Below are 23,233 nucleotides of genomic sequence, written 5' to 3' on the forward strand. Positions count from 1 at the left end.
CCGGTGTGGGTTCCCTGCCTCCGGAAGGCGGGGCATCGCTCCGCAAACCGATCACCTGAGCCCTCAGCCTTCTGAACCGGGTGCCGGGGTGCTTCTCTTTGGGGGCGTGTTTGCATTGAAGGAGTTTCTCAAGGCGGTCCCACCGTTGCCTCTTTCTTCAGCTTGTGAGTGCCACCTGCAAGGATCCGTCAACGCCTTCTGCCACCCCATCACCGGCCAGTGCCAGTGTTTCCAGGGTGTGTATGCTCGGCAGTGTGACCAGTGCTTACCCGGGTACTGGGGCTTCCCAAGCTGCCAGCCCTGCCAGTGTAATGGCCATGCCGAGGACTGCGACTCGGGGACGGGGGCATGCCTGGGCTGCCAGGACTACACCACGGGGCACAACTGTGAAAGGTACGTGCTCGCGGCCTCTCGAAAGTTAAGAGATGGAGATGGTTTTGGGCTGAGTGGACAGCATCTTAGACAAACACGAGGCACAATCTCGACCAGATTCCAGAAGGCTCGTTCATTTCTGACCACCTCCGTATTTCCTAGGAACTCGTTCCTTTATCCAGTGCGCCTTTAGTGGATGCCTTCTGTGTGCCAGGTGCTGTGTTGGTGCTGGGGATACGGCAGAGAACGCACATGAGCTGCCCCCCTTGGAGTGCCATCTTTTTTTTTTTTTTTAAAGATTTTTATTTATTCATTTGACAGAATGATAGCAGGCGAGCGAGGGAACACAAGCAGGGGGAGTGGGAGGGGAAGAAGCAGGCTCCCAGCAGGGAGCCTGATGTGGGGCTCGATCCCAGGACCCTGGGATGAGGCCCTGAGCCGAAGGCAGATGCATAACAACTGAGCCACCCAGGCGCCCCCTGGAGCGCCATCCTGAAGGTCAGCCTAGATCTGGACGGAAATCCTCAGTCTCAGCGGATTCTCGCCCAGGACGAGCCTTCTGAAATGTGAATGGCTCCTCTGGGTCAAAGCAGAAACCAGATCCGAATAGAATGAGGCATTTCAGACAGCTTTGGGTTTTGAAACACTTCCATGCAGCTCCAGCTTCCAGGAGGCCACATAAAATGTGCAAAAGTAGACCTGTTTTCCAGTTAGCAAATTAATTGAATAATTATTACGGATGTAAAGCGCACTGCGCTGGATACAGCAAAAGAGGACCTGGAATGTGCCCCTACTAACACTACGGCCAAGCTCAGTAGATAATAAGCCACACGATGAAATTACATGCTGACTTACACTGTTCATTACTAATGAAAGGCAGATCTGCAACCAGAACTGCTTTTTTTTGGAGTAACGGTCTCCGCCTTTCACCTCAATTAACATCCATCCACTCTATCTGGGACTTTTGTTTTTAAAATGTCAGCAAATGCCTCAGTACAAAAAATGTTAATCAGATGAAAGAGAAATTGAATATATGATTAACTTATATTGGGAAGATATGCGTGGAAGCAAATATGGGGTTTTTGGATCTGTGCTAGACTGCTGTTCAAGAATTTGGAGGCTCCAGGGGCGCCTGGGTGGCTCAGCCGGTTAGGCATCTGCCTTTGGCTCAGGTCATGGTCTCAGGGTCCTGGGAGCGTTGGGCTCCCGGCTCAGCAGGGAGTCTGCTTCTCCCTCTCCGTTTCCCTCTGTGGGCTTTCTCTCTCTCTCTCTCTCTCTCTCTCTCTCTCTCTTTCTCTTTCTCAAGTAAATAAATAAATCTTAAAAGAAAAAAATTTGGCAGTTCTAGTAACTATTGAATAAGTTATTCCTTCCAACTACAAAATTGCCTTGTAAGAAAGTAATAAGGAAACAGTTATACAAGACTTGAAGAAATTAATGTCGTCTCTTGTTTTCTGCATTAAGATTTTCATTATTCTTTGGGAGACAGAGAATAAGTTCGAAAGAGACAGATGAGAAATCAGATTAAAAAGAACAAGAGGGTGAGAGGGGGAACATAGGTGGTCGTGGATCAGGCAGGTATGAAATCCAGCACGGGGCTGTGGGGAGGCGGGGGGCGGGGAATGTGGTGGGACCAGCATCCCATGAGAAGAACTGGCTCAATATTTGTGACTGTGTTTGGATTTTATTTGTAAAGCATTTTGTTTCTTGTAGGAAAATGTGAAAGGGTGTGGGAGCGACAAAAATGTTTAGTCCTACATTTGGATGACAAAGCTTTCTTAAAGTATCTGGGATTCTGTGAGCCAACTTCTCATCCTTCTCTTCTTCATTCCAAGATGATCAGAGTTTCAGTCCTGTGAATTTAAACAGCAGCTCTAGGCTCAGCTCATTCCCAAGGGGGGAAGTGGAGGGAGAGGCAGGAAATGAACACTCAGTTTCTATCATGAGGTATTTGGATTTATTTCACCTAGAAAAGCCTCCTAGAAAACTTTCTCAGAACCCGTTGTACAAAATTGCTTCATCTCTGCTGACTTTCCGGCACAGAATTGGAGAACATGTTCTTGTATCCTGTGTCTAATTAAATAGAAGGTTAATTTCCTCTGAACAGCTTTCCCTTCTATTTCATTTCCCTTCCCCCGCCTCATTTAAAAAAATATTACCTCCGCTTCAAAAGAAAAAAAGCAAAAATAGCCCAAAAAACAAACAAAAACAGAACAGAACAGAAACCATGAAAAGCAAAATGAATTGGAAGTCCTCAGACCTCAGGTTCAGTTCTGCGTCTAACCTGTTCCGTAGCCCTGGGTGAGTTAGCTCACCTCTGAGTGTCCAGCCGTCTGCTGATGGAATAACTAGGTTGGATTAGAGGATCTCCAAAGTCTCGTCACCCTTTTATGATACAGGAAGTAAAATAACCGAATTAATCCCTCATGTTGAGAAGCAGCATCACATAGTAAAAGAATTCCTTGCTCCAAGTCAGGAGGCTGCGTTCAAATCCTGCCTCGTTACTAACTGGCTGTGTAAGCCTTGCAAGTCATTTACTCGCCGTGGATACCTGATCTGTAAGGAGAGGATGTGGGAGTGGATATATGACATTCGTCATGCCTGTCCTAGTTTGAAACCACCTGACACTGGAGTCCTGCAGCTGGAGAGGGTCCTTATCAGCTGGGTTACTGGTAAAGGCTGGAATGCACAACAGGCCACCATGGGCTCGCTAACTCCTCACCCCTCCGGGGCCCGAGCAGACAGACAACCACACGCTGTCTTCCCGCACCCCCCGCCACACCCACCTCCTTCCCCGGACTCTTTAATGCAAGACTGAACGCTCAGGGCAGGCAGCTGATAGGACAGCAGGGTGCACGTGAGCTGAGGAGTGAGTGAGGGTCCCCATGCAGCGCCCGGGCCCGTGTGATCCCCGGATGGGCAGCATCAGCATCACACGGGACCGAGTAAGTCAGGGATGAAGGGATAAGCCTGGCAACCTGTTTTAACAAGCCCTCCAAGGGTCTCTGATTGGAGCTAGCATGGGAGAACTGCTGCCCCAGTGGAAAACCTTCCAAGGGGGAAACATGAGGAATGGGGAGTGAATGTTCCCAAGCAGAGAACATGGTTTCTAAGATTCTTTCTTGTGACGGCTTTCTAACCATGGTGGTTCATGGCCCTCTCTCCTCGGGGACTGGTGCAGGTGCCTGGCCGGTTACTATGGCGATCCCATCATTGGGTCAGGAGATCACTGCCGCCCTTGTCCTTGCCCAGACGGTCCCGACAGTGGCCGCCAGTTCGCCAGTAGCTGCTATCAGGACCCCGTGACTTTACAGCTGGCTTGTGTCTGTCACCCGGGATACATTGGTAAGTGAGGTCCAGACTTCTGGAGGAAAGGATGTGTCTTTCTGAGTTGTTCACGAAGGAAAAAGATCAAGAGGGAGAAAGTGTGGTGTCCTGTTTACAAGCCTTAATTAAAACCAACGGGAACGTGACATACCAAAGACGCTCTTTTCCCTGTTTGGCATGTGGCGTTAAGTTCTCGGGTCTCCGCAATGACGCTCTAAGACCGAGCTGGAGAGCAAGGGCATTTGAACCATGAGTAAATCCCCTCAGCATGCTCCTGGTGGAAGAGGCTCCACGTGGTGAAGTGGCCACGTCATGGGCAGAGGGAAGACCGGAACCTCACGCCCAGACAACTGAATTGGCCAAACTCGATACGTTCTCTGTTGTCGGTTATACTCCCGTGGTCCGTCCAAACTCCAGGAGCGCCCTTACTTGTCAACACCCTTTAATTCCCCCCTTGATGCCACGGTTTCTGATATCCGCGGTGCTCACCACAGTTCAGAAATCCTGGCACTGGTTGCAAGCCCTCTTTCCCTGCTAATGACGCGGTCACCCCGGGCTCGGCCAGGGACCCAGCACCGCCCGGGCCGGTGCTAATGTCGGGGGGCCCGGACGTGTTGGGCAGCGAGCTGAACGGGTTGTGCTTGGTCCCTAGGCTCCAGGTGTGACGACTGTGCCCCCGGCTTCTTTGGCAATCCCTCGGACGTGGGGGGCTCCTGTCAGCCTTGCCTCTGTCACCACAACATCGACACGACAGACCCGGAAGCCTGCGACAAGGAGACGGGGCGGTGCCTCAGGTGCCTCTACCACACGGAGGGGGAGCACTGCCAGCTGTGCCGGGCTGGGTACTACGGGGACGCCCTGCAGCAGGACTGTCGAAGTAAGCCGGGCTTCCCGTTGCCCGCGTTTCGAGCGATTTCCATCGCCTTCTCCTCTATTGGGGGGATGTTCTTCAGGGGTCTGTTTTATCTGGGCAAACACCTGTCATGTTTACTCTTTGATGAAAGATGAGATTGACCCCCCTCCACTTTTTTTTTTGTTACATCCTTACTTTCTGGCAGGACTGTAGTCTCGAGATGTGGTTTGGGGCCTGAGGGAGGCAACCGGAAGGGAAGCTGTGTAGCCGTGTCAGAATGATCAGTGCCACCCAACAGAGTGTACGGACTGTAGGTCCTGTCCATGCACTTGCCGCCGGGCCGGGACATAGCGGTGCAAGTACCCGCTCTGGTCGGCACCTGTCCCCCTGCCGTTGGTGGATAGAGCCTTCCTACCCGAGGGGAGGAAGGAAGGAACGTCTCTCCGGTGTCTCTCTCAGCACTCCGACTTTCTCTCTTACCGAGAGATCAGCCGGAGCTCCTCCTGCACCCCCTGCACCCCCAGGCCCCGCTGTTTATACAGCACGTGTGGAATGTGGAGGACCAGCCGGACTGGATTCCCTCACCCGCTCACAGGCCCTCTACCTGCCCGGTCTGACATATTGATGACTGCTGCTCCCTGCCGAGGGTTGGAAGTCATGATGTCTCAAGTCCCACAGCATCTGTTTTTTGTTGTTGTTGTTGTTGTTATTTCCGGTTAAATCCTCGATTTTAACGTGACTTGCCGGCAGCTGATTAACTCTGAGTATGTCAGAAATGCTGGTCGGCAAAATGTGTCCTGGTGCCCGCCTGCCTGGGAAGTGTCAGAACTGTCTACGTCATAAGAATTTCTGAAAAACAGCAGTTTTAGTGGGGGCGTTTTATTTGTTTTGTTTTTTGTGTGTTTTTGTTTTTTGGGTTTTTTTTTAATCACCTCCATTCCTTTCCCTCTTTTTTAAAGATTTTATTTACTTATTTGACAGAGAGAGGAAGAGCACAAGCAGGGGAGCAGCAGAGGGAGAGGGAGAAGCAGGCTCCCCGCTGAGCAGGGACTGTGACACAGGGCTCAATCCCAAGACCCTGTGATCACGACCTGAGCCGAAGGCAGATACTTAACCAACTGAGCCACCCAGAAGCTCCCATTCCTTTTCCTCTTGTTTGTGTTTCCAGGCCAAAACCTGGGGAGGGAAGATCTAAGCCATTAGAACGAAGCTAACTTTCGTATCGTCTGTGTATTTCATGGATTTTGTCAATTTGTTGAGTGTAATTCGGATCGCACCGTTCCTTTTCAGAGTGTGTCTGCAATTACCTGGGCACGATGCCGGAGCATTGCAACGGCTCCGACTGCCAGTGCGACAAAACCACGGGCCAGTGCTCGTGTCTTCCCAATGTGGTCGGGCAGAACTGTGACCGCTGTGCACCCAATACCTGGCAGCTGGCCAGCGGGACCGGCTGTGACCCGTGCAGCTGCGATCCTGCTCATTCCTTTGGGCCGTCCTGCAACGAGGTGAGGCACTGCGGCTGGGGGCGAGGCCATCATGCATAAGGAGAGGACGCCCCTTTAGGAGTTCAGGGGGTGGCTAGCCCATTCGGTGGCTTTGCCCCGGTTAGGAAAGGGCCCCCCCACCTCCTTGTGGTCAGAGCCTTGCTGTCAGGGTGTGCAGCTCAGCAAACACAGCACAGACTGGCGATCGGTCCTCCCGTTGGGGGCTCATCCGGGCTGCCCCCACTGTCGTGGGTCCCCCCCACCCTATCAGGATGGACAGGCTGTCACTACCTGGCTGCCGAACCAGACTCTTAGCGATACAGCTTGAAATGAGGCATGGGGCCACATCGGGCACTGTAAGCCGTACTGTTGTTCCCTGACGCACCCTGAGCGACCTGCTCCCCACAGCAGGTGGGTCGCAGGTGGCCTAGGCTCACTAGCAGTGTGTAAAGAAACCCGTAAATAAAGCGTAATGTGCTCTGGGCCTTCCCAACCCTCGTTGCCACAGAGCAGTCAAGAGAGGCCGGCAGGCCCCTGGGCACCCAGGGGGGATGCCAGAGTCGGGGGGGGGGGGCAGACAGCTGCGTCCCAACTGTCCTAGCCGGCCGCTGGGACCGCAAACGCGGACCGCCCCGCGCCTGCTGGCCCACCTGACGCGCTGTGTTTTCCGCCGCAGTTCACCGGGCAGTGTCAGTGCATGCCTGGCTTCGGGGGCCGCACCTGCAGCGAGTGCCAGGAGCTCTTCTGGGGAGACCCCAACGTGGAGTGCCGAGGTGAGGCCGCGGGTGTTCTCGGGGGACGCTGATCACACCGGGGGCAACAGACGTGTGCCGCCACTTTTCGTAAACTCTCAAGGACTGTACTGGGGAATTGATTTTTAGGTTTCGTGACAGAAGCAATTCGTGCTCATTAAACAGTCTAACAAATCCCACCCCATGGAAGGGCAGGTAGTAAAGGGGGAGCTGCTGACTTCCAGCTCTATCCCTGGGGGAGTCTTTGCTTCTGCACCAAGGCGTGTACTACCGTGAGGTCTCACAGAAGGGCTTTTTTACACGCTTTTAGCCAACACGGGCTCATCTTCACAACCTAGTTCTGCAAACTGATCCTTTTCCGCCCCTGCGAACGTATCTTGTGCCCGCTTCCTTGTCAGCACACGTGGAGTTAAATGGTGGTTCTGGTCGGCTCGTTTGGTTCCAGAGTGTCTGTAGATTCTGACAGTTCAGGCCCTCGGCGCATTAGTGTGCTGTCCCCACCGATGGCAACTGAAGGGCCATATCCGAGCATCGCGCTGCCCAACAAAGGAGTGGGTGACCGGAGCTCCAAGTCTGTTCAATGTGAATAAAAGCCAGATTTCCACTCAGGCTTATGATGAAACAGGAGTATGAGGGGAAAACTTGACATCTTCTTCAGAACAAAAACTTGTTAAAATCATGTGAATCATAAGGATTGCTTAACTTTTATGCTGTTGCAATTTTGGTTTTGACCTGCCAGATAACTTTTTCAAATCTTAAAGCAAAAGCATTTGTGGGAAGGATTGATAGACCGCTTCCGTTCTGGTTTCCTAGTCTTTGTTTCCTGCTTGGCTTTTCTTCCCTACGTTTCAAGCTTATAAGTACAGATAACCGTCTTTGTAGTTTTTTAACTGTTCTTCGATATAGTTTCCTTGTGACACATCTGAACTCTAGGTCCCTGTCTGACTCTAAATAAAAAGTGACCTTTTTCTTGTTTGGATACAGCTGTGGCAAGAAATAATACAGATCTTCAAGTTAGTGGTTCACTGAGTATCTCCCATCAAAGATGAGAAACAGCGATACCGTGTATTCCTTTAAGTCCACCTGTCTGTTCCTTAACAGTGGGGAAACTTCAGTGGACAAGACCTGAAAACACAGCACAGGATCTCTTGTTTCAATGGAGGCTTAGCCAGAAGGGTCTGTACCCACATCTCAGGTTCAGGTTTGTTCCACAGAAGTGATGATTACAGTGTGGGCAGGTGCTTCTCCCTTCATCGGTCATCAGTCCAGGAGTTGGGGCTTCACGGGATCTGATTTTCTCATTTCCACAAGATCTGCGACATTCAGTGGGACGCCTGCTCCAGATTGGCTCCCACTAGTCACATCCTGTTGAAAATAGGGTTTCTCCAGGGTCTAATCACTCTTCTCGCAGATCCCTCCATCTTGTAATGCCCCAAGGGCTTGCCTTGCTTCAGATAAAGGTTCTATCATCCTTTACAGCCCGGTTCCACCAGCATGTGTCATTGGCAAAATAGCTTTGGCCTCCAAAGCTTGCTGACCTTTTGCCCCATCTCAGCTTTGTGTGCATGAAAAGCCTGTTCGCAGGAGTTTGTCAATTAGAGAATTGTTCATTGAGCGCTCAGAACTTTACCCCTCACCCTTTCATCTTCCAACTTTCAGCTGTGAGTCTGTCAGAGCAACTGTGGCTTATAGGAACAGTATCAACTTGTTCTGCTGAAAAGTTAGGTCATGTTTTAGAAACTGCAAAGAGGGAAATCCATGGCATCCGTGTCCACCAAATACTTTGTTGTATCCAGAAGAAAGGTCAGCTTGTTATGTATGAAACTGTTGGGACCCAAATGTTTTTGACAACCTGGTGGACTGGAGAAAGTTCCTAACCTGCAAAGTTTCCAGAGAGAGAGAGAGAGAGTTGGGACTTAACCATGGGGAGGTCACGGCCGCCACTGGGCCTTGGTGTGAACGGGAGGACTGTGGGACCGGACTAGTATGACTGGATGAGACGGGCCAAAATGAAGCAGCACATAGAGATCAGGGCTCTGGATGGGCTGGAATGTGGTCACAAATGGAAATGGGGGGACAGGGTCCGACAATGAGCAGGGACGAGAATAGGTGTTATCCGAAATGAGATGCAACCCTGAGGAAAGAATGGGACTACTTTTCTCAAAATAGGTAATTAATTGCCAAGTGGTCTTCAGTGTCAAATCTTCCAGGGCGCAGATTGAGACTTTCTGGTACCGCATCGTAAACAGCATGCTTCTAGGAAGACTCAAGGTCATAGTGAAGTTTTCTCCTTATGGAAAAAAATGTAGTTGTGTGAAAGACAAATGAGTGGAGCCTCAAACTTATGACTTGTTGAATGTTCCTATTGTCCAGGCGGGTTGGGGCTCTTGGCCAGTCATCCAAGCCTGAACAAGCCCACCACTGTGCCGGGGATGGAGAGAATCCCATCCACCCACCAGCGAACGTGCTGGAGAAAACCTCAGCTCCGAGCTCTGCATTGTGCCCCTCAGGAGTCAAAGGGTCACATGGGGAATCTTTCTGTTGATTCATAGATAGCAAAGGGAGGGCCTCCGGCTGTTGGAAAAGGCCAGTGTCTCTTAAACCAGCGCAAATGGGAAATGTGGGGCATAGGTGAGAAGCCTTTCATGCTTGTTTCTCATTTCAAATTGTTTCTAATAGAAAAATGAAGTGCATTCCTTTGCTCAGACGTGAATTTTTAGGACGTTTGTGTTTTTTTCTCAGGCCGGGATTCTTTAACAACTACCTGCCTTAGTCTTTATTTGCAGCGTGACTTGGGAAATCAGCTTTAATTTGATTCTCTAGAGGGCCGCAGCTACTCGTTAGTAGAGGGAAGGCTTATCTCGTATGATCCTAATCACCCCATGTGTGTCCCCTGCAGTGTGGGCCAGGCCACGGGCAGGCAAACTACGGCCACCGTGGCAGATCCAGCCTACCGCCTGTCCCCGTGCGTTCGTGTCTCATCTGTGGCTGCCTTCGCGCCACGCCGCCAGAGTTGGGTGGTCGTGACCGAGACCTGTGGCCTGCAAAGCCTAACTATTCCCTATCCAGGCCCTCATAGAGAAAGCTTGATGAGCCAGGTGGCTGATTTCTGCAAGTGAAATCATTACTTCCCACCTTTCGTCCCCAAACCTTTTTAGCAAGGCCAAAAAAAATGAAATAAAATAAAATGGTGGGGCTCAGGAGGTAGAGAATTTAAAGCAAAATCATTAAAGATTTTATTTATTTGAGAGAGAGAGAGCACGAGCAGGGGGGGTGCAGAGGGTGAAGCAGGCTCCCCTCTGAGTGGGGAGCCCGACGCAGGGCTCGATCCCAGGACCCTGGATCATGACCTGAGCCAAAGGCAGATGCTTAACCACCTGAGCCACCCAGGCGCCCCAGATGACAGGTTTTTAGAGAGGAATCCTTGTCCTGGCTAGAGGACAACAAGGACAACATGCAGCAGCAAGGCTGTGGGGAGTGGGGTGCCCCCAGGAAACCACATCCTGAGGACCCACTGGGGGGAGATTCAGTTTCACCAGACTGTGAAAGCCTTGACTGCCAGGCCATGGAGGATGGATTTTCCTCAGTTGCTGGAGGGGCCTGGAGGAGGAGAGGGATGGATGTAAAGGAAGCAGGAAGTTAAACCTACTGATTAAGAGGCACGCAGGCTAACGTTTCCTGTTCTGGGGTTGACTTGCTAGTGTTTTTTTCTAGGCCTCAGTATATAAACTGGGTGCATTATTCTTCATGTATCTAGCTCTTAGAGATCACATTTTTAAATGATGAGAAAATTTAATAGAAACAAAGGAAACTGACCACATAACTGAGAATGTATTTATAGATGAAAGTGGAATTCTTAATGGCTCATTCCAATGATTACGGGCTCATTTTTCAAACACTAGCCTTCATCTTCCTGACCTATTCATCTTAAAGATCAGGCCGCAATTTTTGCTAAATACTTTTTCTTTCTAAGAGAAAGTTTTCCATCCTCTGCCAGGGAATCCCTTTCTTAAAGCAGGACTGAGCTGCTGGTCCACTTAAACCCCTCGCCCTTCCTCTGAAGGGAGAACAACCATTGGTCTTGTCAGAGACCGTGGGCATAGTTTGTGTCTAAGTTATAGATCCCAGCGAATGTGAGTTAGGATTGGAGGGTCTCATTCATAATTCCAGTGACCGTGAAGTTTTCAGTTGTCAGGTGAAAATCAACCTTTCTGCTTCAGTGGGAAGTACTGTTGGTGGGGGGGAATCCTTGTACGAGGTGGTACATGTGGCCCTTCCCGTGCTCGCCTCCCAGGTGTCCCCAGGAGAGGAGCAGTTCTGAAAGCGCAGCAGCAGAGATGGAAGCGCATGTCCACGGGAGCTTAGCGGTCTCCCCAGTGCAGTTTGAAAAGCTGATACAGTGTAGTCCTTTGGTGACCTTCCAAAGTTCAGGCTGGAAGTGTTCAGTGACAAAAGTGCAGTCCGACTATCTGTGAAATGTGACTCTTTATTTTTCAGAGGAAAGGGATGTTGGTCAGTTTAGCTAACGTGGTCCTGTTTTCTGGACAGAGCCGGAGTCCCGCCTGCCCTTGTGCGGCCTGGATTGCAGCCCTATCCCCAGAGAAGGACAGAGCCTTCACGGGAGTGCACCTGCCTTTTAAATCCTACAGTTTGGTGCCCATGTTCGCCCCCCTCAAAGATGCCTATGGCAAAAATGAGAGCAAGAAAATGAAAAATTATTAGAGAAATCAAAAAATATATGCACCCATCCCATGACCCAAGTATGAATTCAGTAAGAACCTCTTTAGGGCTGAGTTAACGTGTGCCTTTGCATTATCCATGGGGAACAATTTTTTCTAAACAAACTAAAAGCACGTGCACCATCTGCCTCCATTGTCCCAAGCTTCGGAGAGAGGATAAAGTAGGCACAGGTCTCCTGGGCCACCTAGGCCCTGCATGGCTCTGCTCACTGGGACCAGCGGGGCCGAAGCATTTCTTTACAAATGGCGTCATGCATTCCTCTTCTTACAAAGGTCATTAGGGTTGTGCACCAGCCGGCGTTGGTCAGCTTCCGAAGTCCTGCCTCTGCTCCAGCTCCACCCTTTGAAGGATGAACACACACACGTTCTCTCACCTCTACCTGCCTGCCCCCTCCTTCCCTTTCCCTCTCCTCCCCCCTACTTTCCCCCCGCAACAAGCACACATTAACATACAAGAGGAAGGCTAGAACAGATGTGTCAGCAGCACCTGGCAACCATTAGAAATACAAACTCTCAGGTCCCACCCCAGACCTAGGGATTCGACTCTGGGGGAGAGGATCGGGGGAGCAGCCTGTGTTTCATGAACCCTCCAGGCGATTCTGATGTACGCCCAAGTTTGACAGGCTCTAGGACCTGGATGGCCCATGTAAATTCTGGCTGTCTGAAAGATGTCTGAATTTACCAAACGTTTGATAAAATGTTCAAATCGTCTAAATTTAAACAATGTTAATTCTTCATTATCAAATTTCTTCCTGTTCTTCTGATCCTCAGAAACTGATGAAGGTAGTGGTATTTCTCTGGGGGGGGGGCCTCCCACTCTTCCACTAGGAAAAGATTCTGTGGTCAGATGAGTTTGGGATACAGCTGGGTAAAAACGACCTGAAACGAGGTTTCTCCTGCAGGACTCCTGAGCCTTCAGTGTGCTGAGGTTGGTTTGAGCTTTTTCGTGTGGATTTCCTGAACTTACTGATCATGGAACCCTTCTCTCCGGGAATATCTCCTAGAAATAAGGGTGCAGGGAACACACTTGACGCTACTCACAGCTCGCTCAAGCTGCTCTCTGACTCGTAAGAGTGTCCCTCCAAAACACAGGAAAAATAAAACGCCAGAAGTGCCTGGAAAGAAACAATATGCTTAAGGGGAAAAAAAGTTTAGTTTTGAAAACCGAAGGCACTAAGGGAATGCTATGTTTTCAGCCCAAAGGTTGAAGACTGGACTATTCTGTAGTTTAAATCTTTGAAAAAAATCATGATGTTATTGGCAAGTATACAAAGATAAACATGAGGCCGTGACAGCTTTTTTTTCCCCCAGTGGAAATGTGGTCAAGCAACACTCTGGTAAGGAAGCTACCAGACACTTGCATGACAGAATGTGAGGATGAGAAAAATGTTCGCTGAGTGCTCACAGTGAGCTGGACATTCCTCTAAGCACTTTGGAATTAAGCTCTTCCATATCCTGAAAGCGAGCCTGTGGGGTCGGTATCATTACTACCCCATTTTACAGATGTGAGATCGGTGACTCAGTTTCCTCAGTTGCATAGCTGGGGTGTGGGGAAGGCAGGATTCGCAGCCGCCGGACAGCTGGAGCCTTCTAGCCCTACTGCGGCACTCCTCAGACTTGCTCAGTGGCATTGGCCAACAAAGGCAGTGAGAGAGAAACTAGTAATAAGAGGCAGGATGTGGCGAGGGTCCCTTGAATGGGCGACAAACGCATCTCTCTGGATTTAGAGGGTAGAGACTAGTGAGCAAATCTCAGGACCCTCAGGGAAACTGGTTCTGGAAGATGTTTCATTAGTAAGTCTTTCAGAGACCAAGAGTGGCTGTTGACCCAGGAAGATTTTCCAACACTGTCTGAGACTATGAATGTGTTGTTTTGCCACAGTCGAACCTGCATTTTTAGGAGGAGGGCTTTGTTTTATAGGGGTGTGTAAATGTCCCTTGCGTGCCTGTACCGAAAATGAAGTTAGAACCTCAGTTGGCAAAGACCGTTGAACGCTAGTTGGAGGTTACCCAGTGCTCGGTGCAGAGAATGGGAACGATGGTTTCAGATGGACTCCTGCCCTTGGAGTCCTCAGGGAAATAATATATTTGTTTTTGGGAGGTGGGTTTTTGTATATTTTTGTATCCACCACCTTTTCCCAGAAAGGATTTAAGGCCAGAGATGTTCGAATGGGCCTTTTGTTTTTCAGACATTATACAAATACTGTGAAATACCAAGTTTAATTCCAGGGTGCCTGGGTGGCTCAGTGGGTTAAGCGTCTGACTCTTGACTTTGGCCCAGATCAGGATCTCAAGGTCATGACATCGAGCCCCGTGACCGGCTCCACGTTCAGTCAGCTTGAGATTCTCCCTCTCCATCTGCCCCTCCCCTCTAAAATAAATAAATCTTTAAAAAAAAAAAAAGTCTCTTGAGATTTGGGTTTCTAAGGCAAGATTCAACGGCACAGGCATTGTGATAAGTAATGTGAGCCAAGGTCCATTGGCCAAGGACGCTGATTTTACCCTCTACCGGTTGGTTCTGGCTAAGATGCCAGCCCTGTCAGACCAGCGAGAAGTGGGGGCTGATTGGCTCCCAGGTCCCTTCTCTCGCTTCTGACATTCCGTGCGCCTGTGCTCTTAGCGCTGGGCCTGGTTATCACGGTGGCGGATATCCACACACTATACTTCATTGAAAGCCTTTAAACTAAGAATGCCTGTGACTTCTTTCTCATAGAGTGTTCTTTTTGTCACGGTCATTGCATTTCATCAAGTAGTCACCATTCTGTTTGGTGACCAGGTCGGACGAGGGGTGTTAGGAGTGGTCCGTGAGTGTCATCAGGATGTCACCTGAGTTGTCTGCCCTGATAGCATCTGTGGGGAAGTCCATGTCAAAGGGAGGCAGAGGTGGGCGGGAGCTTAAGAGGACAGATTGGAGTTGCAACAGGCTGAACATTCTTGAATCCTGGCCTGGCCATTTCCTGGCTGTAAGACTTGGGGCAAGTCACCTCTCCTGTAGGGTTCAGTGACACGGTGCGTGTAAACCATTTCTACAATGCCAGGCATGCTAAGTGTTACCTTAAAAAAATTACTGTTACTGTGAGTAAGTGGTTAGCACGTGTCTAGGTAATGCTTGTGCTGGGGAACGATGCTGCTCTAGTCTCTCCTGGAGCCTTTGGTGAAAATGGGACTGCGGCTTCTGAATGCCAGTCTTTGTCGCGGAAGTGTGTGACCTAGTGGATTATCCAGTGCTGTTTCCCTTCCAGCCTGTGACTGTGACTCCAGGGGCATTGAGACACCACAATGTGACCAGTCCACTGGCCAGTGCGTCTGCGTCGAGGGGGTCGAGGGTCCACGCTGCGACAAGTGCACGCGCGGGTACTCGGGGGTCTTCCCCGACTGCGCTCCCTGCCACCAGTGCTTCGCTCTCTGGGATGTGATCATCGCCGAGTTGACCAATCGGACCCAGAAGTTCCTGGAGAAAGCCAAGGCCTTGAAGATCAGTGGTGTGATCGGGCCGTACCGGGACACAGTGGACTCGGTGGAGAAAAAAGTCAATGAGATCAGAGACATCCTGGCCCAGAGCCCCGCCGCGGAGCCGCTGAAAAACATTGGGGATCTCTTTGAGGAAGCAGAGTGAGTAGTCCCTGGGCCAGGGAGCGCGCTCAGTCTCATTTCCACCTGATGAGAGACGCCAGGTTCGGTGCCTCCATCAGAAAGCGTGGCTTGCCCTGTGTGCGAACACAGATGTCGGGTCAGTGGCTCTCCAGCAACCTTTACTCCGGGCATTTGGGTGAGTGAACTTTGACCAAATTCCGGAGGCTGCACTGTGGAATGTGCGCGGGTTCCATTCAGCGCGCCTCTTTGCAGACGGTGCTCCGAGCTGGCAGCGTGGCAAGGACGGCGGCTTCGGAGCGCGAGGATCCGTAAACGCGTTGTAGCTTGGGTAGTGGCTAGGCCTGAGAATCTAAATGACTCAGGCTGCGTCTCTCTTCCCTCCTACGGAGGGGAAGGCCGGATTTACCTTTACCTTACAGAGCAGCAGAAGGGTTGATCTAGGAGATGATAGTGTAATTGCCAAGACCACGATGAATGGAAGTCGTTATTACTGCGTGTTGCTCCTAGCAGGAAATCATTCCCACAGCAAGACCCCTATTTCCAAGTTCTTTCTGCGGTTCTGCCGCTGGCTTGCTAGAGCAGTGCTCCATTCTCTGATTATATCAAATTCTCTACAGTGGAAAATTCCCCTCGTAGCCCTTCTCTGGGTAATCCTCTCTGCATAGGGTCTGTTTTGCCAGTGAAAGCAGAGAGAACTGAGCTCTGAGTGATGCTCAACTTCTTGGGGATCATTTTTCGACCATTTCTCCTGCTCCTGGAAATTCCCTTTCCACATTTCCATGTGATGGGACCAGAATCAGCCTCTCTAGGAAGCCAGATGGACTCTTCATTTCAGCACTGTAAGCTGCAGCAAGGGAATAGCTGACGTGCGCTCAGGCACCTCGTGGGAAATCCTTCCTGGACCTTCTAGATTTCAAGTAGCTGGTCCCTTGGTTTCAAGCCGGACGTTTTCTGTCCAAGACCATGTGGTCGACCAGAGCGTTAGGAAACATCTGATACAGGGTGATAATGCATTTAATGAGGAAGTTTAGCTCATTAAAAAGATGGTGCACAGCTCAGTCTCCTAACACAGCAATAACAAGTTCTGGAAGGCTGTGTGAGAGCACAAGCCTATTTAAGACCTGATTTTTGGCCTTGGTCTCATGCACCCAAGGGAGAACAAAACAAGCTGGGTGTCCTTTGAGAGCCTGCCAGAGGAGAGATTACATTCCTGAAATGGCGCTGTTACTACCCTCACTAGTCATCTAATCGCAGAGACGGTAATCATCTCAGGGAAACTGGTTTATTAATCTTTATTCAACACAACATCCAAAGATGGGTGTCTTAGGCGCCAAAGTGGCATTGTTAAAAAATACAGTGTTAGATTTGATTTCTTTAAAAATCGTAGCATTGTAGGAGAACTGAGAAGAAAGGAAAGCCTTCTGTGAATCAGCAGGTGGGCAGAAGGCCTGAAAAAAGAACTATCTTATGATTGTCTCAGGAAAAAGTGGTTGGGTTTATAAAATGTAATTTAACATACAAATCCTTTTAAGTACTTTTTGAGTTGGGTTGTGATTTCATCTCAGCCTGACATGGCATTTTTCAAATGGTCCCCAGCCTTTCAACCCCCCCTACATTTTCCCAGTATTTTATACTGACTAGTATTTCCCTGAGGAGACATTGAATTAGGTGACCCAGTAAGCCCAGAACTGAGGTCTTCTTAAATATTACTTTCGCTGTGATTACACACACACACACACACACACACACACACACACACACACACACAGTATTTATAAGTAATATACAAATAGATGCTTAAAATACAGCTTTGGAGATGTGAAATACAGAAGAAAATGCAGTTGGGTTTAGATTCCAAATGAAATATTGTGAAAGCTAAATGTGTATCAAAGTCCATACTGGTAGATACTAACTTCTTTCTTTTGAGAAATAAAAGGGTTGCTTGTTGGTAGAAGTAGGAGGGTCCTTTGATGGGACCTTGCCACCAGGGAAGTATATGAAAAGCTCCTGTTGTTGGCTCCCGTGGTTCCTGGTGGCTGTGAGACTTCCTTTCTGCATGTCCCATCTTGAAGGTGATCCCTGAGGTTCAGATAAGAGCATTTTTTTGGCAGGTGGCTGGGAGGCATGATTCTACACTGGAGTCACTTATGTCTTTTGAGTTTGTGGGACTGTATGGGCTTAACACTGTTACATTCAGAACCGGAGCTCCATGCCCTGCACCTTTGCTCAGGTGCTCAGAATCCCTTCAGGATTCTTCCACCACCACACAGCTGATGGGCACGTCTGTGTTTTTCTTCAAAGTCTTTGAAGAAAGAAAAATTGTTAGATTTGATACAGTCTCTTAATGATCAAGAGAATAAAACCCAGGACTTGGAAATAGTTAGAAAGTACGGAATGGGTTTAAAATTAGAGTAAGGGGCATGGTATTTGTAGCAAATATAAAAGCAAGACTTCAAAACTCCCCTTTGGTTTATTTTACTTGGCAAATGTCTCCTCCTCTTTACAGGAAATTAACCAAAGATGTTTCGGCAAAGATGGCTCAAGTAGAAGTGAAATTGTCCGACACAGCTTCACAAAGCAACAGCACAGCCAGAGAACTAGATTCTCTGCAGACCGAAGCAGAAAACCTGGACAACACAGTGAAAGAGCTTGCTGAGCAATTGGAATTCATCAAAAACTCAGATATTCGGGGTGAGCATTTTTTGTGCAAATACGCAGTCCCAGACAAGGGATGTAACCCACTGTCTGCCCCCCTAGTACAGCACTTTCAGAATAAAATGCAGTGCTTTCTAATAATCCTAGAGCTTTTTCTCCCCACGTCTCTGGCACAAATAAGGATTACAGTCCCCGCCTACAAACGTGGGACTTGGGACTCGGAGAGCCTAAGACACGGCAGAGGTTCCCCGGAGCGAGCGGCAGAATGGGATCCGGTTCCTGATTTGTTTTCAGTGGATGGTTTAACCACCTTGGCGTTTCTTGGAAATGGGCTCTTTCAAATAGTTCAGAAATCACATTGATATTTCAGCAAATTCTTTTATATTCAAGAATGTTGCCTGATGAGGAAAGAATTTTTGCAGCGTCAGATCCCACTAACCATCCTATTCTACGCACGATCCTTTCTTTCTGGCTAGGTCCTCAAAGCCAAAATATGCCATGCTGTTTTATATATGTCATACTAGCCGTTTGAGTGGATCTCAATAGTTAAATGACTAGGAAAAGAGAAAAAAAATATCTGGATATGTAATCTGCAGGCTGCCTGACTCTGTTGGCTATTGAGAAAGAACTGGAAGATTGCCTGTATGTAGAAACATCTGCATGACTGAGTTAATTCTGCGGCCAGATGTTTGGCATCCTCCAGAGCCAGGATAGCTGCTAATGGGACATAGGATAGCCACTGCTCATGGAGGGAAAGTTCTGTTTCTTCACAGAGATTTTAGTCCCTGAATTTTAGAGCAGAACCATATAGTAAATTTTGGGCGGGCAGACACCAAATCCGGGCATCACTTCCTGAGAGTGAGCACAAGAGGTTTCACTGCGGGAAATTTCATTTCGTGCCCTAGGTGCCTTGGATAGCATTACCAAGTACTTCCAGATGTCTCTAGAGGCAGAGGAGAGGGTGAACGCCTCCACCACAGATCCCAACAGCACCGTGGAGCAGTCGGTGCTCACCCGGGACAGAGTAGAAGACTTGATGATGGATCGAGAAGCCCAGTTCAGGGAAAAACAAGAGGAACAGGCCCGCCTTCTGGATGAACTGGCAGGCAAACTACAAAGTCTAGACCTTTCAGCGGCTGCCGAAATGGTAAGGTTTTTGAGGGTTTGGCCCCAAGGCTATGATGCAATAGGAAGAAAAACCACCCTGTTGTGTCTGTAATCCTGTTCACTTTGCAAATGAACCCACAGGAGTGAAACTGGCCTCCGTTCTGGACCACCTATGGGTGTCCACCATCAAGCCAGATCAGAACAGCATCCACCTTCCCGACCCCCGCACCTCCCCCACACACCAGCTTCCAGAGGTTTCTCTGTGATACAAAGAATCAGGACTACTTTCCCAAACTGTTACATTGAATTGATGACTTCCTATTCAAATGCGAACCCTTCCGAGGGTGCACGTCTCTTTTTTCACGTAGTTCTGATTCGAAGTGCGACCTCCCTTCTCTGTGGAGCAATTCGGGAACCATTCTGGAAGGGACTGGAAAAAATTAAAGGAGCACAAGAATTTTTTCCCTGGGTGTAAATTAAAATGTTCCTTTGTTCCAGTGACTTTACCTGGTGAAGATTACCCTGAGACCAACCGCAAAACTAGATTCATTTCCCAGAAGCTTTTAGAGAGTAACTCCGGAGCGCAATGAAATGGAGCAGTGAGTTTAATGGAGACCCAGCAGCAGGCCAGCAAGTGCCACACACTGCCTGTTTCATCCTCGTTTCCTTATTGTTTTTCAGGGAAGGACACCTACTGAATCTGGAGGGTACTGGAGGGTACAAGACTAAGGCTTGTGCTCTCTTACGTTAGGAACACAGAGGACAGCAGAAGCAGGAGGCAGATGGATGTAGAGAAGCTGGGGGACAGTTGAGGCTTCCTTAGGATGTTGTCTTGAGTGAAAAGCACCCTCCCTCCCTGCCTCCTCACCTGCCCCATCTGTTCGCTTTCTCTGCAGTTGGCAAACACCCACCGTCACTACTGTACGGTGCCAAACGTCATCGATGCCTACAGGGTCATGTATTATCACACTTTATAGCACGTAGTGGGAATTGAAGTCAGGTAGATCTCCTGTCATGGTTGAGTAGAAACACGGAGGCCCAGAGCAGTGTGTCCACTGTGCTTTCTAGGGGACAAATTCACTACCTACAGCGTGAGGTGACAGTTCTCTCAATCTTCTTTCCTTCCAGGATTGATTCCTTCCTTAGAAATTCTGATAAAAACCGGTAATCACAAATAAAGCGCACACACTCACGTGAAAGCAGCTGGGCGCGCTGCAGGACGTTTGCTTTGGAGCGGGGGGTAGCGAGGGAGTGGGGCCTGTAAGAACGGGTGCCCTTTCCCCGTGATTGCTTTTCCATTGGGTGAGCTAACCTAGGGTTTGGCCAGCTTCTGGTTGCTCGTTGGATGTATGGAATTTTCCCGACATCTCCCTTTATAGGTTGCATACTGACGTTTCTTGGGTAGAGAGGTTTTTGTCCCTTTGTGTTTTTCAAGGACCTTCAGTTCTTTGTGTATACTTAGCTAGACCCGTGTTGGGTTTTTTCATGCCTGTCAGCTGATGCAAAACAGATCTCCTTGTGTGTTGTCAGATTGTTTTTAGAAAGTGTCCCTGAGGCCTTGTGCTTTTCTTAAGATCCATGTTCTTCTAGAGCACAAAGAATAAACTTTCTTTTCTGAAGCTTTTTATGTGCTATAAACCAGATACACGAGAGACTATTAGAGATATAATGGGATTATAATCATAAAATTATTAGTCTAAGGAGTTGACGATTGAAAAACTACTTTTTTCTTTCTTAAAAAGAATACCTTCCTTGTGGGGGAAGCACTACCTGCTTTTCACTGCCTCTGTTCAGTGTGAGGGGACAGCTGCACAGTTCTCCCCCTGCCCAGCCTTTTCCATCATGTAGCAAACTTATCATTTATCCATTTGCGTGTGTATGCCATGGTCAGGCTCTGATCTTTGGAAGTTTCTGGTAGGTAAGGAAGAGGAATCTGGGGAAGGAGAACTGTGGGGGGGGGGCGGCGGTTGCTTATTTGTAAAAGTTAAATCTACCTTTGTTCCTACTGTTTTGTTTCCCTCTCACATCTGGAATGTTCTCCCACTTCCCCTGCTCAAATTCCACCAGTCAGCTCATCCTTCCCCGACGACTACAACCCTCCATGGTCTCCCCTTGTCTGCTTTCCTTTCCACTTACAGCACCTGACCTCCTCTTGGCTGTTTTATGGAGAGTGAGCCTGTCTTCCTCACTAGATCTGAAGGTACTAAAAAAAAGGCCAGATAAGGAGCCTTCTAGGTCACTCTATGGACCAGAACAGTTGACCATGGTGCTAGGTCTAAAAAAGTTTCTCAATACCTATTTTTTTTTTTTAATCCAGTGCTTTAGGATAAAGGGGAAGCATTCTTTGACTCTCCTCTTGGCAGATTTCAGCCTCACAGCAGATAATGTTTGCACCCCACACAGCGCCCAGATGGCATTCCAGTTCATCGGGGCAGAAGGCACTGGTGAAGCGTTGTAAACTATTTCCTTGGCAGTGAGTAGGTCAGCTTATTCCTAAGCTCTGGGCTCCTCTCTCCCTCTTGAACACTGTGTTCCCAAGCACCCCTGCTGAGGACCACCTACACGCTCTCTGGGGCCACCCAGGCCCTGCACAGCTGTGCTGAGCGGCAGACTCCCTCTCTGAAGGCCAGGGCCTGCTCCCCCTCGTTGCAGACCTGCGGGACGCCCCCAGGGGCCTCGTGTTCCGAGACAGAGTGCGGCGGCCCTGGCTGCAGAACGGATGAAGGCGAGAAGAAGTGTGGGGGACCTGGCTGCGGGGGCCTGGTCACGGTGGCACACGGAGCCTGGCAGAAAGCCATGGACTTCGACCGAGACATCCTGAGCGCGCTGGCCGAGGTGGAGCAGCTTTCCAAGATGGTAATTCAGTGCACAGCCTCACTTTGTGGTGTTGGCTCTCACTGATAGGCTGGAGGATCTGGAAGGGAGAGATCGGTTCTCCAGGGTGAAATGAAAGGGGCAGGGCAAGGACATGTCAAGTCTGAAAGTTCCGGCTTTTGTGAGGTCAGGGAAAGAAAGTACACGGGGAGGTTTTCTTCATAGAACATTCAAGAATTTGCTCTCTTCTCATGACAATGATTTGAGATCATTATGTTACTTATGCGTCCAGGGTTATGGATAATAGATTGAGCTGTACTATAAAAAAAATTCATGTTGAGCAACTCAGTCTTCTTCTAAAGCAACCATGTTAACAGCGTATTTCATAGGCCACCAAATGTTCTGGAGGAGTTAGAAACAATTGGAAAAAATGTTTATGCCCCAGACTGATCTGTATGAGAACACTGTGTGGCCAGCTGTAGACGGAGTACTTCCGTCTATAGAGGAACACAGGACAGCTGAGTGAGAGACATTTGTTTCTAAAACCCATGGTTCCAAATGCATAGCTTTTCAGCGTCATTTTCTGGGCCGTTTAGAGTATTCTGGTCTGCCGTAGAAAGAGTGAGTCGTTCCCTGGGTCATTTATTCCTCATATTTAGGTCTCTGAAGCAAAACTGAGGGCAGATGAGGCAAAATTGAACGCTCAGAACGTCCTGCTGAAAACCAACGCTACCAAAGAAAAAGTGGACAAGAGCAATGAGGACCTGAGGAATCTGATCAAGCAAATCAGAAACTTTCTGACCCGTAAGGAGTTGGTTTTTATTTGACTTTTAGACATTTCTTTCTCTCATTGAATATAAAAAATGTTGTTTAAGAGTCTGTTTGAGAGACCAGAATTCAAGGCTACACTTTAGAGAAAATCAATTCTGGCTGGGAATAAAGTCACATTTCAAAAAAAAAAAAAAAAAGTCCGTTAAGAAATGTTGGCATTTCTTAAGCTTGTGTGTGTAAGTCCTCTCCTCCGATGCTACGCAGACACAGATGGGATACCCAACCAAGTAGGAAATCAAGTCAAACACACGTGGAGAGAACTGAATTCGGAATCTATTAGAGATTACACAGAATGTCAATGGATCCTCAAAGTAGTGGCTTATTTTGATGTTGCCTACAGAGCTTTGTAATCCTATTATTTGCAGGACATCATACTTCTGGTTAGCTCTATTGCTTCGTGTTCTATAGAGAAAAAGAAAATCTCTAGTTTGTGGTTGAGCTCTTAAGTGTTTCTAGTCACAGTCCGAGTGTTACCAGTAAAGGATGGTTTTGGCCTCAGGTTACACAAAACTTTTAACTGAAATAGACTTAGTCAAAATACAGTGATGCACACTGTATCACATAGCAAGAAGTTCTGGGGCTCACGTAGAAGGATATCTGCTTTGTTCTCAGGCCACTTCCTCCTGGTTACAAGGTGGCTGCCCAAAGTTTCAGACTTGCCACAAAGCCTCAATAATACCTAATGGAAGAGGAGACCACCTGTTGT

General features: G+C 48.8%; 1 protein-coding gene across 4 annotated transcripts in view; it reads left to right on the forward strand.

The window, feature by feature from the left end:
- Positions 1-23,233, forward strand: part of LAMB1 (laminin subunit beta 1) — a 67,426-nt gene that overhangs the window by 37,753 nt on the left and 6,440 nt on the right. For all 4 annotated transcript variants that reach the window (XM_034666353.1, XM_034666349.1, XM_002913642.4 and 1 more), the window contains 10 exons: positions 162-393; positions 3,554-3,717; positions 4,352-4,576; positions 5,843-6,057; positions 6,713-6,809; positions 14,769-15,138; positions 17,627-17,811; positions 18,681-18,922; positions 21,535-21,738; positions 22,356-22,500. In XM_034666353.1, the coding sequence (XP_034522244.1) occupies positions 162-393; positions 3,554-3,717; positions 4,352-4,576; positions 5,843-6,057; positions 6,713-6,809; positions 14,769-15,138; positions 17,627-17,811; positions 18,681-18,922; positions 21,535-21,738; positions 22,356-22,500 (2,079 nt within the window). The remainder of the gene's footprint in view (positions 1-161; positions 394-3,553; positions 3,718-4,351; positions 4,577-5,842; positions 6,058-6,712; positions 6,810-14,768; positions 15,139-17,626; positions 17,812-18,680; positions 18,923-21,534; positions 21,739-22,355; positions 22,501-23,233) is intronic.

This window comes from Ailuropoda melanoleuca, chromosome 1, assembly GCF_002007445.2.
Source record: "Ailuropoda melanoleuca isolate Jingjing chromosome 1, ASM200744v2, whole genome shotgun sequence".
Taxonomy (NCBI): Eukaryota; Metazoa; Chordata; class Mammalia; order Carnivora; family Ursidae; genus Ailuropoda; species Ailuropoda melanoleuca.